Here is a 14,843-nt window from a genome sequence, read left to right as displayed (position 1 = left end):
AGTGATAGTCGAACGGGCGCCGTCCCGATATCGGCTTCTCACCCATAGCAATACTTCTCGGCGAGAGACTGACCCAGGGTTTAGCATACGTGAAAGACACTCGCGCGTGGGACAACGCGGCACACTCTCCCCCGTGATATTAATTCGTTACTCGCTATGGGGTCGTCACCAGAAAATAGCAATTTTCTTATATTTAGAAGGCGTTAAAACAAGGCCGATTTTCACGCGGAAAAATCATTTTTCGTGATAAAAATCTTCGAAAGAAAAATGAGCATTTCAATTCACTTGCCACTCGAATGTAAATCTGTCGGAAATCGAATGAGATGAAAAACTGGAGCGAACCTCGAGTGTCTCAGGTTCATATATGCGGCATGCAAATTTCACTTGATTCCCACTAAAATAGTCAAGTTAAATGAACAACGCGTGAAGTTTTCTCGGCAAAGTAAAACTGCTGCTGCTGCTGCTATACCTTTGACACTGGATTCAGGGGATTTTCTAAGAAAAGGACGAGCAAGAGAGAGAAAGAAAAAAATAAATTTTTCACTCCCGTCGATTAGAGAGACCGAGGAAAAACGCCCTCGCGTTTCTCTTTCTCTCAGGCCTCATCGAATATGGGCGACTCGAAGTCTCAATGAAATGGAGACAAATCACCGTCTTGTCGAGATTGCACGCTGGGGGTATCTCGATGCTGGGTACGTGATCCACCCGGTCGCGATTAAAACTACGGAAAAGCTTTCAACGCACGTCCACGAGTCGTTTCATCACAAATTTTCCAAACATCAAACACTTCTCATTCACTCGACGATATTATTCGATGTTGCAAGATTTTACTTTTTTTCATCATCCCTAAAATCCGATAGGGAGTGAAAACAAAAACGGTGTATTCCATTTTTTTAATCGCAATTTAAAAACATTCGATAATGTCGCAATAAAAATCTATAATTCGAAAAATTTAACGCAAATGTGTTGCAATTTGTGGAAAAATACGGAGATTTTCGTCTTTCAGCACAATAATTGACAATACCAAAGAACTCAGACGTACGGTAGAAGCGCAGCAGTTCTTACGGACGGTCTGAGGACAAACTTTCTGCAGCCCAAACTACCGGCAGGCGGCGCGGTGGTCGCGGAGCGGCAGCTATCTCTCTCGCGCTCATTGGAAAGCGAAAACTGCTTGAGCTGAATACGGAGGGTCGAGTGATCGAACCCTCCATTTGTAGACTTTTTTTTTCATCAATTATGGAAATAAACAGCTCAGCCGATTCAGTTTCTGGGATTATTTTTTGTCAATTAAGTAAATAAAAAGTTTTTCACTACAAATAATAATGAAATATTATAAAAAAAAAAAAAAAAAAAAAATTTCGAAGAAATTTAATGTTATTGTTTTATTAACATTTTTTTATTTCTTCAGTAAAGAATGATTTCTTTAATAATGATTCTGGAATAAACGAAAGTGGAAATGAGTCGAAATAGATTATAGTTAAAAATTCATTAGTTATGTGAAAATAAGACAAAATAACTCGACTCCCCGAATGCTAGAACTATCCGCTATCACCGAGACAACATTCTCATGTAGATATTTAACCGCAAAACCGTTACAAAAGTTGTGAGCCCCTGCTTATTGGACATAATATAATAGGCGAATGATATGAATCCCTTGCTTGGCATTTTAGTTTGTCGCTTTAGTATTTGACCTTCAGATGGCTCGATGTGAAAATGATATTCGGATTTATCGGTTTTATCGGAATTATCTATTATTCTGATCGATTATTTGGAAACAATCGAAGTTTTTTTTAACGTATATTATGAAATACTTGTCCCGAGATTCTACCGAGTTTCTTGATATGACCAAATCGTATTCACACGAAGAAAAAAAAAGAAAAAAAAAAAAACTTTCGAAGATTCGATCCGTCAACCTTCGGGATGCGAGTGTCATACGCTACCACCGAAGTCACAGTATTATTTGGTCTTCGATCCGCAAAACTGTTACAAAAGTCGTGAGCCCCTGCTTATTGGATATAACATACTAAGTAAATAATATAATCGCTTACTGATATTTCAGTTTGTCGCTATAATATTTGACTCTTAGGCGGTCGGAATTCAACACGTGTGACCGGGCGAACTGATATCTCAGTTTTCCGGTTCATTAGAGCTTAAAACACCTGTTCACCCAGTGTATTGCTGCTAAAAGAGCAAGAGAGATGGAACGAGCGAGAGAGAGCTGAGCATGCGAGTTCAAAAATCCTTAAAAACTGTGGCTCTACCCTACGACTGAGTTCTTTGACAATACTACTCAAGATGATTCTCTTTTACAACTAGTTGGGCGAAACTAACCTATTTCCCCTTTCACAGCGCCACGCGGTGATAGCGGTGATAAAAAAAAGTTTGGGCACTACTTGCAAGAGGCCCGTGTCACCTACGTGTCGCTATCCAATCCTCTAGTCGTTATTTGCACACCTGCACAGTCGAAGAATTATAAAAAACGGGACTATTTTCGTAATAAAGCACTGAATTTTGTGCGGTGAAAATTCATTGCTCTAAACCAATTTAATTGTGACTCTAAAGGGAATATTTGATCTTGTGATTTGACACGTAACTTTTGGATATTTTGAAAAAATTCGAATTTGAAAGGCTTGTTAATTCTCACAAAAAGATCAATTTACATGGAACTATATTAAAGAGGCGGAGGGCGGAGCGTAAAGATTTGAGGAAAAAATGAAAATGAATTTTTATTAGGTGAGGAAAAAATTGATTGCGAAAAAATGGCCCATATGGGTGAAGAGTCGAAAGGACAAGCTTGCGTCACTTGGCCAGCAATCCATGATCGGTATTGTTTTTTACTCGAACGTGCACACCGAATGTCCCACACAGATGTTAGCGGTTTTTTTTTTCGTGCCAACGTTCCTGTTCGAGTTTGCTGTGCGCATTGGAAAACTCGTGAACTCGTACCATTGTGGCCGGGTTCGTGCGTCACGTGTTTGTGTTCGACACAACAAAACCGTCCGCGAAAACATAGGCGCCAAGAAACGACACCCGTAGGGATTTTCTAACCTATTTCCCACAAACACTTTGCGCACCCGAGGATTTCCAGCGGAGGGGATGAATGAGGGGTTTCTATCCTGCGAAGAACGGGGCCTATAAAACCCCGGGATTCAACTGCCTTCGACACCACTCGTTCTACACTTATCGAAGCGCAAGTTAGATACATTGATCAACGAAATAAAGTTCGAAGCTGCGACTAACGGTACTCGGTTTTTCGCCGATATGGTTTCAATACGGATTTACAAAAAAAGCAATTCCTCCACTACGAGCAGTGGCGCCATCTTTCTTGTGAGCTTTCTCTTTACTCTGCTCGTCGGACGGGCTTCCGGTGAATACGGTACGCGATTAGCGTTAATGAATATTAATATTTCAATTGAGCTTTCGTAATGTCAAAAAAGATCGAGATTTTTTCAGTTTTATGTTCAAACGGTTATGGCCGACGTGGCACCACTTTCGTTTTCTTTCTCGTCATTATATTTTGGAGGGAAAGAAAAATTCGGTAGTCGCAATCAACCGTTTCCTTTTACGAGAGCTTTTTTTTAATTTACGAATTTTTATTCACTCTTCTCATGTCACGAGCTGTTGAGATAAAAAAAATAAGGAAATGTGATCGTCTTCTATTTGATAGGTTCGAACGTAAGGGAAAACGTCGTAAGTCGCAGCGTCGATGGGAACGCGAACGGATTATGTACGGGAGCGAACTGCGCGGAAAGGGGTAGCAGCGTAACTGGTGCAATGTGGTTCGGTCCTCGGCTCGGACGACGCCGAAGATCGGATGAGAAAACGGAGACTTTTGACGAAGATCAAATCAATACGATCGCCGACGTTTTGCAGTCTGCGCCTTGGACTCTCGTGTCGATTGAAGGTAAACATACAATCATATTCCAAATCCATAAAAACCACTTCAGATGTCCCCAAATTGAAAGATATTCGAGGAATTCAGTGGAAAATGTAAAAAATAAAAATTCAAGGATTCTTGCGTTTCCATCAAATAATCTACGAACGGAAAATAATATAGTTTTACTTTTAAAAAATCCGTAATAACTGAAAATGTCAATATACACAGATTTCGAAAGAAAAAGAATGAATTCCAATGAAAATACTCTTGTAACCTACAGGAGACAAAAGACGCGCAAATCAGTATACTCCTCGCCTCGGGCGGGAATCCAGCGAGGATTTGTTGCAAAAGCTGTTAATGGGTGACAACGGGAGATTGGGACGTTTATTCGAAGGCGACGATCTGATGGAGGAGCGTCAAGTGCCGCCTCCCCCACCGCCGCCGCCGTTCGCACCACGGCTTGGTCGTCGCTTGACATTGCCGCCGCCAACGCCGAGACTCGGACGGCGACTGAGAGCCCTTCTCCAAAAGCTTTAAATCAATGTCCCTCCGCCCCCCATTGCACAAAGAGTAATTGTCCCCATTTGCATATTTGATCATGTGAAAAAGTGAATATATAAACATATAAAAATATACAAAATAAGCCTCGCACGATAAAAAAAAACAATTTCGCGCGTTCGAGCGATTGCGATCACGTTCGAAAAACCTTGATCAATGTAAGCCATTGTATTTGACCTTAAATCCTCGATGTATTGCCGGGATGCGTGAAATTGAAAAAAAAAAAATGGTTAAAAACGTCACTCGAAATGAGAATCAATAAAGATGTCTATTTATATTTCTATTTACGAGATTAACGGACCGAATGTGTGTATATCTCTGTACGCCAGCGATTGACCAACCTAACCAAAAACCCGATTTTCGGACTGAATATTGTGTTGGAATTGAAAACATTGGATTTTGGCCTCGAGGAATCGAGTACGTTTCCGAAATTCGGGCAAAGAATTGAAAATCGATTACTTTGTTCTTCCCTCGGGTATTTTATCGACTAAAATCCCGCCCGTACCAACAGTTTTTCGTAAATTCAAAGTCATCAAAAGATCACAGTTACGAGTTGGAACAATATGAGCACGTGAAAAGGAGGAAAAGGAAATAAAAAATACGCGAATCGTCTATAAATAAAAATTTGTCGGCCGGAACTAGGGTCGGCCATGTGGCGCGAGAGCGTGTAAACGAGCGTGTGTCATAACCGTAAAACATGGAAAAACACCTCGAAGCAGAAACACACGTATCCGCAAATGTTATTTTACATTTTGATTGTCGGAAAGTCGTTACATTCTTCTGCTCAGCCCGTGATCTCGTTATTTTCTTCTTTATTTTATCCTCGGAGACCTAACCTCAATTGACGAAAAATCGAGGTAGCCTTCCGCGTCTCCGTCCACGCATCACTTCGAGATTTATTATCAGGAAGGATTTATTATCATTGCAGTAACGGCGAGCACACATCGAGTTTTTTAACCGATTTAGTGGATTTTTAATCGAACTTTTTTTCAATATTCTTTTCGTTTGTGGATCGTGCAAAGTGTGGGGCAACCCTCCATCAGAATTATGCATTTCGAAAATTGAAGAGAGTGGACAACGCTGGCTTGAACAGAGGATTTCGTTCCGAGTGCGACGCGCCCTAGTTCAGCTCGTCTCCAGTGTGAGCTGTAGCATTTTTCAAGTGTTTTGCGCGACGCGGTCCGTTTCGTCGGTAGTGTGCACGGGTTTTTAACCGGATTGTGTCAGTATGAAACAGTAACAAGTTCGATTTTCGTGGCACCGATGAGATTCATACTTTCGAAAAAATCTCTCGAATTTCCTAAATTCGTTCTAAAATCAATTGTAAAAAAAAGAAAATTCCTCAAATCTAAAACAAATTCGGTTTGTTTGGTTTTTTTGGTGTTTTTTATTATTATTTTTATGTATTCACAAACGTTACAATACTCCCAAGTATATGCATACAAGACTCAGAAAAAAATCACCAGACACACTTACAATACATTCAGCATCGGCTTAACGTATGGTTTCAAATAATCATTTTTTTTGTTCTTTTTGTTTTATCATTTTTTTCTCTTCCTCGAATAATCTATGATACAATAGCCTAAGCGAATGTGTGTCGCTCTCGTCTAGGATATATAATATGTGTATCACTCGCTAAATAGTCACGCTAACTTGTGTATATGTGTTGTGTTTGTTGTTATTTTTGCGAACTCTCCCTTGCCACGTCGCGTCGAGCTTTCGTCATCTGATGCATGGTGTTTACTTCGACAGTACTTCAGGCCTTGTGTATATATAAAAGCATATATATATATAAGTATATGAATACAAATATATATATATGTACGAACATATATACAAAATGAACCGTGCCTTGAAGTTTTGTGAAAGTGTGTTATTGTTTTTAATCGTGTAAGCGTGTATTCGTGTATCCATCTGGTATCTCCATTTTTGTGTTTGTTTTTTTCATCCTCATATATCGTTATAATTATTATTTACATGGCTGTCGTTAACGGTTTTAGCGTTAACGCATTTTTTAACAATTATTAGTTTATAATAGTTAATAATTTTATAATATGTATATATTTATATATATAATCATATATATGCGGTAAGTCGATCTCTTACTCGCCATCGTTGATTTAGTTGTTTTTTTTCTGTTTTTCATCCGCTTTTTGTTCAGCGTAGTATGGGTGTGTTTTTCCTCTCAAAATGGCGGCTCGTTTGGTGCTCTCTCGCAGATAATGCTAAGCTTGGTTCGTTTTTTTAATTCTCTTTATCGTCGTATGCTTGCGTATATATTTATATATAGAATGTATATATATATAAATGTATACATTAATATGCCGGTAATTTAGTACGTATTATGCATAATGTAAAAAAAACTACGCCAAATGTGTATTTTCACTGTTTGTGTTTTGTTTCATCTCTCACTTCGGGGATCGATCGAACACGGGGGGTATTGTATTTTTCTTGTTTCTTTACATATAATTATTTCGTCGTAAGACGAGTGCGCACGAAACTTGGCCAGAAGACGCGAGAATCGTGTCGTTCGGTGTGTCGAAGTGCGAAAAAAACGCGTCCATTAGCCTTTATATAAAATAATGTTTCTTTTCCCCTTTCAAACCCCGGTAGTCTCGGACTTCTAATTAAAAAAATAATTATAATAATAACAAAGAAAACAAAATGTCGGCTAATCTCTCCTACGGGGCGAGAAATCAATGTCATAATTCACCCGAGGCTCCGGTTTTATATATATTCGAGTTTTTATTTATCTATATATATCATCGAGGATCAGGAGTCAGATTAACTCGAGAGGAACGTTCAAGCAGAGATTTATTTCAAATGAAAACACCCAAAGTCATTTCGGCCGGAGCTTCGATCGAAGGCACTGTGTCACTTCGTATCAGTACTACGATCGATGAGAAAACTCGAAAAAATTGATTGAAAATAAAAAACAATGTTTACTAAAACTTCGTGTTTCCGAGAATAACGCCATTGCAGGATCGAACTGTAGCGGCTCGTTCCGAGCGCAACGTCCGTGCAACGTTTCACAAAGAACCTACGTTTGTTCTCTGCGCCCTCTTTTTATTTACGGTTTAGCTTTTTTCGCCTCGAAACTACGACCAAAAGTGCTTGTTCGTCAACGACGCGTGCGTGTCTAGTTCGTCACTACGAAAACGGTGCTCGATGCGCCGCCTGTGTATCGAATTTTGAACAGAGTAACCGAGTGCGCACGAAATGGCTCGGTTGCCGTCGTGCGGAACGCAATTGTCAGTGGTTTTAACATTCAACCGTTTTTCGGCCTGACGCTGAAACTTAAATCATTTTAGCTTCAACATTATTTTGCCTTCTCGACAGTTTTTGACACTGAATATGCGGAATGGAGGTCGCGTGAGTCGGCCCGAAGCCAGCGTCTAACGTCAGACTGAAATTACAACATAACGGAACGTCAGATTCAGTCTTTCCCCCACCATTGTCATCACACACGAGGCGCTTTTGAACGGTCACTCGCAGCGGCCAAGAATAATCATTTTATTAAAATCATAAAGATCGTTCTGATTCATTCCATTTTTTGACACAAATCCCGGTTCGAAAGTGTGTGAAAAAACAAACGAAACGGAAACAATGACTTTCCGCCCTCCGCGACAAGGTTATGGCTCGAAAGCGAAGATTTTTCAACATTATCCAATATTTCTTATTGAGCGACACCAGCGACGAAGCGCCGGTTATTTGTACAATTTATGGCCGTTTTCTCCGACGCGGTTCAAACTCGCTTCAATGTTTTTCATATAGTTTCGAAATAGGATGAACCGAGTTTAAACTCAGATCAACGTTGGAGAAAACGGCCATTAGTAACACTTGAGAGCACTACTGAACAGCGATCCTGCAAGTTATTATTTAGGCTTTTTTCATCGCACGCGCGTCGCCTTTCTTTCGTCCAACCTTTTGTACCTCCACTCTCATCATTCCAGCAGAGAACGAAGAGCTCTTCGGTTAGAAAAAAAAGAAAATACGAGATTGCAATTTTTTTTATTATTTGAGAGAAATAAAAATCGAGCGGAATGAGGAAAACTGATGAATTCTTTTCGAAATTTTTTATAATAAAAACATGCAGCTCGATCATTTCTGAATTTCTTGAAACAAGTGCTTTTCGCTCGTGCAAGACCCCGAAAATTTTAAAATAGAGCATCTTTAGGCAAACTCTTTTTCATCGTCTCTTCGTTCTCAAAATTCTCCACATGCGTGTCCTCCACGTTCGTACAGCTCTCTGTTTGGCAAGCTCTCTTAATATTTAGTCTCATTTTTTTCCATTTGCTTCACCAACGAATTGAACTTTTGCTGCGACTCAAGTCCTACGAATCTTAACTTTAATGTTCAAAAGATTATAAATTTAGTGCATAAGTAACGGGAGTAAGTTTTCATACTCTCACTCGCTCTTTCAATATATATATGCAAGTGATATAATCTATATTTATATATTTTTACAAGTTGAGAGTTGAGATCGTGCCACGTATCACCTCTTTCCGGGGTTTCGAAGAGCCAAGTTATTCGTTATTCCATCATTGTCTAATTTTCAGTTTAAAAAAACAACGAAATTCAACAATTATTTCGAAAAAATGAGAGCTCGTTTGAAGATGGACCAATGAAGCGTCACATTTGTGCCATTCGGTTGTTCCGAAGTGCGTTTACCGCTTCGATTTTTATCTAGTTTTAAGTGAATACTCGAAAAAAGTAAAAATTGTCAAAAAAAAACGTTATTTCCGTAATAAAGAATGAGGCCTCGGAGGAGCAGGGTGTGCGTAACGACGAAAAAACTCTCGTGGAATTCTAAAATCTACGGTTTATATATCGAATCCTTTTTCCGTCTCGTTTCATGAATCACCCGATAAACTGAGAGGTTATTTAATTTTTTTTTGTATTTTTTTTCTCTTCTCTTCTTTCCAACATGGCGAACAATTCGAGGGGACTAGAATATTGGCTTTTCAAAAAGGTTCGTTTCAATGATGATTAAAATCGGATTAAATAAAAAAACCCATCATTTCCCCTCTTATCGTTTCAGCATTGCGACTCTTTTCGAGACTCTTTTTTTTTTCGCCAAACATAATTATTCGTCATGACGAAATGTCCTTTCCCATTCCTCGCTTTTTCATTCGCTTGTTTTTTTTCTCTTCTCTTAAATAGCAGAAGTAAAAAAACGTGCGATCTGCCAGCGAGAATTCACCGTATTTGAATCAAGTCTCGCAACTATCACTATTTATTATTATTATTTTTATCATCATAATTATTAATATTATTATTATCATTATTCAAAAGCCAACAAATCGTTTATTCATACCTCTAGCTCATAGTTATCGCGCTTATAAAACGCTTCCTTTAATGTACAAAACTAATAATTGTTACGGTTAATTATACGTCGTTTAATTTAACGCTATAGCATCGTAAATTGTTATTAATGTTATTATTATTGTTATTATCGCCTTATAACTATATTATTCTATGATCGTTATTATTATGATTATTATTATTATTATTATTATTATCATGATCAGTAATAATGAATATTATTATAGTTATGCACCGCTTTGACGTTGAAAATTTTGAAAAAAGATTTCTCAAGGAACAAGATTTTTGCTTCTAAATTCTCATTTTTGGCATGAGAACTTTCCAAAGGATTTTTTCCTCTTCTTCGTGTTTACGAAGAAGGTTCATGATCGATCGTGAAAATGAAAAAGTAACAGATGAAGAAAGTTATTCGAAAAGATTTTAGTTCACGATCAATAAAGATGAATGGATCGTTAAAAAAATTCGTTTTCCATTTAACTCGCCCTACGATTTCCTGACGAAAGTCCGAATGTGATCGAAAAATGAATTCATTTCTTTCGTTCGATTGGTCGCAATCTCAAATATGATTGTTGAAAATTGGCTATTATTACCAATGAAATTTCGTTTAAATACAGCCTGAACGGCGATTATTGAGGACGCCATTGCGATCGATATTTTCGTGCAATGAAGATCAAGATGATAGAGACGTGCTACAATTACTCGTGATCGTCGAACGAGAGAGGTGGAATAATAGAGAAAAGAAACCGTTCAATTGTTGACTTATACAAAAAGGACGAAAAAAAACGTTTTTACAAATAAGAAATTATAGATGTTTTATCGTGATGGTCATATCGACTCTATTTTCAATAGGTACAATAATAAAATAATAGCATTAACAATTATAATAATAACAATAATCGTAATAATAATAATAATAATAATCAATTTAATCCTACACACGTCTTGCAGAAACAAGCAGTAAAAATCATCGACTCTCTGACGCGGTCGTTAATTGATTGTGCACCGGCCATTGACTGGGTGTTGTTGGTTGCTGTTTTTTTCTTTGTAAGATTTTCAAACATCATAATAGTTGTTATTTTTTTATTTATGATTTTTCCGTAATATTCTTAATCGTTTAATATTTTTATTATGAATTTTCGCGTCTGTGTACAAACGATAAAAAAAAAAACGTTCCTACAATTCTTCGGAGCCGTAACATTAAATCCCGATGAATGAAATGTTCCTCTGTCAAAAATTCAAACTCCCATTCGTCCAAAAAGAAACAAAAAAAAAAATAGTCGGAAAGTATAAAAAAAAAGGCGATACCGCGATAAAAGTTCGAAAAAGCGACAAGAAGAAAAACGATCACTGCATCTTTCCGATCCCCGAATTTGAAGAGTGGACTATACACAAGAGCCAAGGAAAATTGGAAGACTTTGGAAATAAACAAGGACTGGACGCTTCTTTACCATCCCCTTGGAAATCACGACGATTAAGCCAGCAAAATATGTTGTGTTGAATTACGAGGGAAAAAAAAACACGAAGAGAGGAAAAAATTGGAACAGTGAATAGAAGCACCGATATGAGAATCAATAAAATATCCAGTTCGCTATCCAAAAATTTAGTTTACTCTACGATTCTATTCTGATCAACGCCTCACGGGAATCACGCGCGAATTTTTGTCTCTTCGTAGACTCGGTAAGTTTGTGTTCAAAAGTTGCAAGCCTGTCTTTTCCCACGCTTATCATTGGAGAGTTTTTAAAAAAAGGTGTTAAGCTTGTCGTGGACTCGATCTTTTTCATAATTACTAGATTTTTGAATAGTTCAATATTCCACAATCATCTCAATGACGTTATTACAAACTAATCTATAAACGGCGCGCTCTGACTTCATTGTGTTGTTGCATTTTCTTTTCATTTGAATTATTGTAAATCGCTCTAGGCACAAGCTGCTGGAGGCTGGGAATTGTCTTTGCGGGAGTTCCGGGGTAGCGCCAAGAGATTTACTCTTTCCCCGTCGTACCTTTTCATTATTTTTGTTTAGTTAAAAATATATATATTTATATAATATGTATATATAGTCACTCGAGGAGAGCCCGAGATCATTTCTAAGCTTCTTAACGCGCCTCGATCGAGCTAGCCCGACAAATTTATTAGTCTGAATCGATCGTACCTTCGAGGAACTTTGACAAGATGAACCGAAAGGTTTTTTTTGTATCTTTATTCCTTGGTCGTCGTTGATCAAGTTTCCTCGGGTCGGGCTCAATCTTAAGTTCATCCTTACGTTTTTCTTTTCCGTTTGTGTGTTTATGTTTTTTTTTTCTCATATTTCTTTATATCCCGCTGTTCAGAAGTGGCAAGTGTGCAAACGCTCGCGTTCACTTACCCCCGGAAGAATCGGCACGATTAACTTTTGCGGGCAAATTCGTTGTGCTCGACGCCAGCGACGTTAATTCAGCAGGTGTCTTTGTGCTCGAATTATTGCTCGTTGATTTGCTACTGCTGCTGCTGCACGACTCGGTCTTTGTACTCGATCTAAAACGATCCCTCGTCGAGGCGCTACTACTCGACGTCGACGACGTTGCGTTGTGGCTTTTTTGGATTTCCTGAGATTTAACGTGCGAGCCCGAATTCTGACGACTTCTCGGCTGCTGCTTCGCTATGTCCCGCTGCGTACTCGACGACGTAGTAACTGTCGTCGTCGACGACATCGACGTCCCGCTGTCGTTTCTACGCTGCTGTTGTTGCTGCTTTGAGTATCCTAATCTGCCGGAACCGAAGGAACCTGTTCTGTTGCGATATTGGCTTAGATTTACCGAATTCGATGACGGCTTCTGCAAGGCACCTGTGGCGTTTCCGCTACTACCGCTGCTGCTATTCGTTGTTGGCAGTGTTACCGTACTCGAACCACCCGACAAACGACGGACCCGACACGTTGGCGATGCCTCGTTTCCACCACCGCCGCTTTCTGAGACGCTACGATTGCGTCTTTTGTTCGCCAATGACGAACGAAGATTTCCACCGAAACCCTGCAGCATCTCGTTTATTTGGGGCTGTCGAAAATTATGAATAAAGGAAATTTATCTCTGGGATCGTTGGCAACTTTCATTTTCTAACAGTTCTCGTATGATTTTGTAGTTTCAGAATATATTAATCTTCACGGTTCCTCAGTCGGGAAAAGAAGACAAAAAAAATATATGTTCATCATGGTAGTTACAATATTTCAACAGAGTTAAAATATTCAACGAAAACCATATTATTTTCTCGATAACTGTGGGCTTTTTGATGATTTTACGAAAGAATTTCAAATGAGAATTTAGGTGTAAAAAATGTTAGAAGCTCACCTCGACAACGCGAAAGTCTTCGATGCTCTTAAACTTGGACAAATATTCTTGCAGCGTAGGTTCTACTTGTAATTTATCGCTGTGCTTATAATACTTCAGGAACGCCCAGAACTTTTCCAGTCCGTAGAGCTGGCCTGAAAAGTGTAGAGTAAAATTAGGTATGAATAATCGTTCGAAATATTTTCTATGAATTGAACAAATTTTAATCAGGCATATTTGTGGTACTGGCTACTTTCAAACTCCACTCTTCGACCTGAAGGTCTCGTGATGTCAGCGAAACCGTACAAGTTTTCTTTCGCACGGGCCCAATGTATTGAACTATGTCAATTGATTGTCACAGCAACAAAAGAGCGTTTACGTGCGTATGGTTAACTTTATTTCCAGAAGTGAGAATTTCAAAGTTTAAAGTGAAAATGACAAAATATCCATTTTTCAGTAGGATCACCGCTCAAAACTCACCGCTCTCATAATCGCTCATAGTCTCAATTTGGAAGTCTTTGTACAGTTGAGGCCTGAATTTTCTCTCAAGGCCGTAGCTGTAATAGCGAAACAAGCACTCGAGGCCATAGCGATAACCCTCGACGGCGTCTTCCTTGGCAACACTTCGGAATTCCTCATACATTGTGCGATTGAAATTTTCGCGAAGGAAAAACGACCAGAAGCGGAACAATGTGTTCATCTCTTGTGACTGACCGATTCCCAGCCTTTTACGTTCTAAATACAAACATTTTGTGTCGTCAAACAAATGGTTGGGGGAGCCAAGAAATATTGCAGCCGATCATACTTTCTTCTCTTTCATTGAACGTACCCTTCAAACATCTCGAGTGATATTTGTGATAAACTTGCTGTGTAAAACCATTTTCTTTGAGCAATGCGTGACTGGGGTGTTGGAACGTTGGCAATGACTGTGGCGCGCTACCGTAACTACTTGCGAGGTAACCTTCGTTTGGACTCGTACCAGCACTGCTTCTGTTTACCATAAAGGAAACAAAAAAAATGTTGTGTAATAAGAAAATCAATAATTACGCTATTGAATAATCGTCCATGAATATTGTATTCACCAAACGTCGATAAATAAACAAATATCATGGAAGTTAATTGAATTTATTCCGAGGATCTTGAAATATTTTCATAATTTTTCTCTAGGAACGTACCCTGTGGAATAAGTTCGTGGTCGATGTTCCCTAACGTCCATTATCCAACCGACGTGGTGTTCAACCGGTGGATTATTGCTGTGACGAGTTTTGCGTTTCCTCGGAGTCCGAGGATCGACCGCAGGTTCGTCTTTGACAACAGCGAAGAAACGAGGCACAGCGCCTCGTCGGCTTCCTCCTCTCGTCCTATTCTCCTTCCATCGGCCTTTCTCACCTCGCCGATCGCATTTTTCTTCGACGCTACTCGGCAGCTGAATGCACCAACAAAAAAATATCAGTTTAAACCGCTCTTCCGTTTCTTCATTGATAATATAGTTATCATTACGAAGAATATTTCTTGAAATAACCAGATTTTTACCTGTGTCGGCAAAGATTGTGAAATTTCCATGTCCTCTGAGGCGGGGGGCGGGGGTGGAACTTCTGGATTCGTTTTTCGGGGAGCTTTTGGCGCCATTTTTTCGAAAGCTGCCTGACTTATCACATTAACAGTCTTGTAGCTACCGATCGACGATGAAGAACCATACTGCAAGACAAGTATACAAATTACGGCATTCTTTCCACTGGATGGGACTGGAAAATAGACAAAACTCATCTTTTCGAATATGGT

The 14,843-nt window shown here is 39.0% G+C and overlaps 2 protein-coding genes and 1 long non-coding RNA gene across 4 annotated transcripts in view; 2 read left to right on the top strand and 1 right to left on the bottom strand.

The window, feature by feature from the left end:
• The first annotated feature begins 3,171 nt into the window (after window positions 1–3,171).
• LOC122408425 (PBAN-type neuropeptides-like) lies at window positions 3,172–4,718 on the top strand. The gene is made up of 3 exons (XM_043415204.1): window positions 3,172–3,376; window positions 3,668–3,904; window positions 4,158–4,718. Exons 1-3 carry the CDS (start codon window positions 3,262–3,264, stop codon window positions 4,412–4,414), a joined length of 609 nt encoding a protein of 202 aa, XP_043271139.1. The 5' UTR covers window positions 3,172–3,261; the 3' UTR covers window positions 4,415–4,718.
• A 1,084-nt stretch (window positions 4,719–5,802) lies between these two features.
• The window catches only part of LOC122408420 (La related protein), a 28,817-nt gene continuing 19,776 nt past the window's right edge, over window positions 5,803–14,843 (bottom strand). For both annotated transcript variants that reach the window (XM_043415194.1, XM_043415195.1), the window contains exons 11-16: window positions 14,595–14,759; window positions 14,237–14,487; window positions 13,891–14,051; window positions 13,542–13,796; window positions 13,083–13,216; window positions 5,803–12,791 (exon numbers count right to left, since the gene is read on the bottom strand). In XM_043415194.1, coding sequence (XP_043271129.1) covers window positions 12,117–12,791; window positions 13,083–13,216; window positions 13,542–13,796; window positions 13,891–14,051; window positions 14,237–14,487; window positions 14,595–14,759 — 1,641 coding nt within the window. In that variant the 3' untranslated portion in view covers window positions 5,803–12,116. The remainder of the gene's footprint in view (window positions 12,792–13,082; window positions 13,217–13,541; window positions 13,797–13,890; window positions 14,052–14,236; window positions 14,488–14,594; window positions 14,760–14,843) is intronic.
• On the top strand, window positions 13,211–13,624 carry LOC122408426 (uncharacterized). Its single transcript, XR_006260490.1, has 2 exons — window positions 13,211–13,440; window positions 13,519–13,624. It is a non-coding gene; the product is annotated as an uncharacterized lncRNA (long non-coding RNA).

This window comes from Venturia canescens, chromosome 3, assembly GCF_019457755.1.
Source record: "Venturia canescens isolate UGA chromosome 3, ASM1945775v1, whole genome shotgun sequence".
NCBI lineage: Eukaryota > Metazoa > Arthropoda > Insecta > Hymenoptera > Ichneumonidae > Venturia > Venturia canescens.
Note: the sequence above shows the minus strand (reverse complement) of the source record. Positions and strands in the feature narration are given on the sequence as shown.

Coding starts and splice junctions, on each gene's coding strand:
- LOC122408425 (XM_043415204.1), top strand. CDS start 3,262: ATGGTTTCAATACGGATTTACAAAAAAAGCAATTCCTCCACTACGAGC. Junction 3,377..3,667: donor ACGGGCTTCCGGTGAATACG/GTACGCGATTAG, acceptor TCTATTTGATAG/GTTCGAACGTAAGGGAAAAC. Junction 3,905..4,157: donor GACTCTCGTGTCGATTGAAG/GTAAACATACAA, acceptor TGTAACCTACAG/GAGACAAAAGACGCGCAAAT.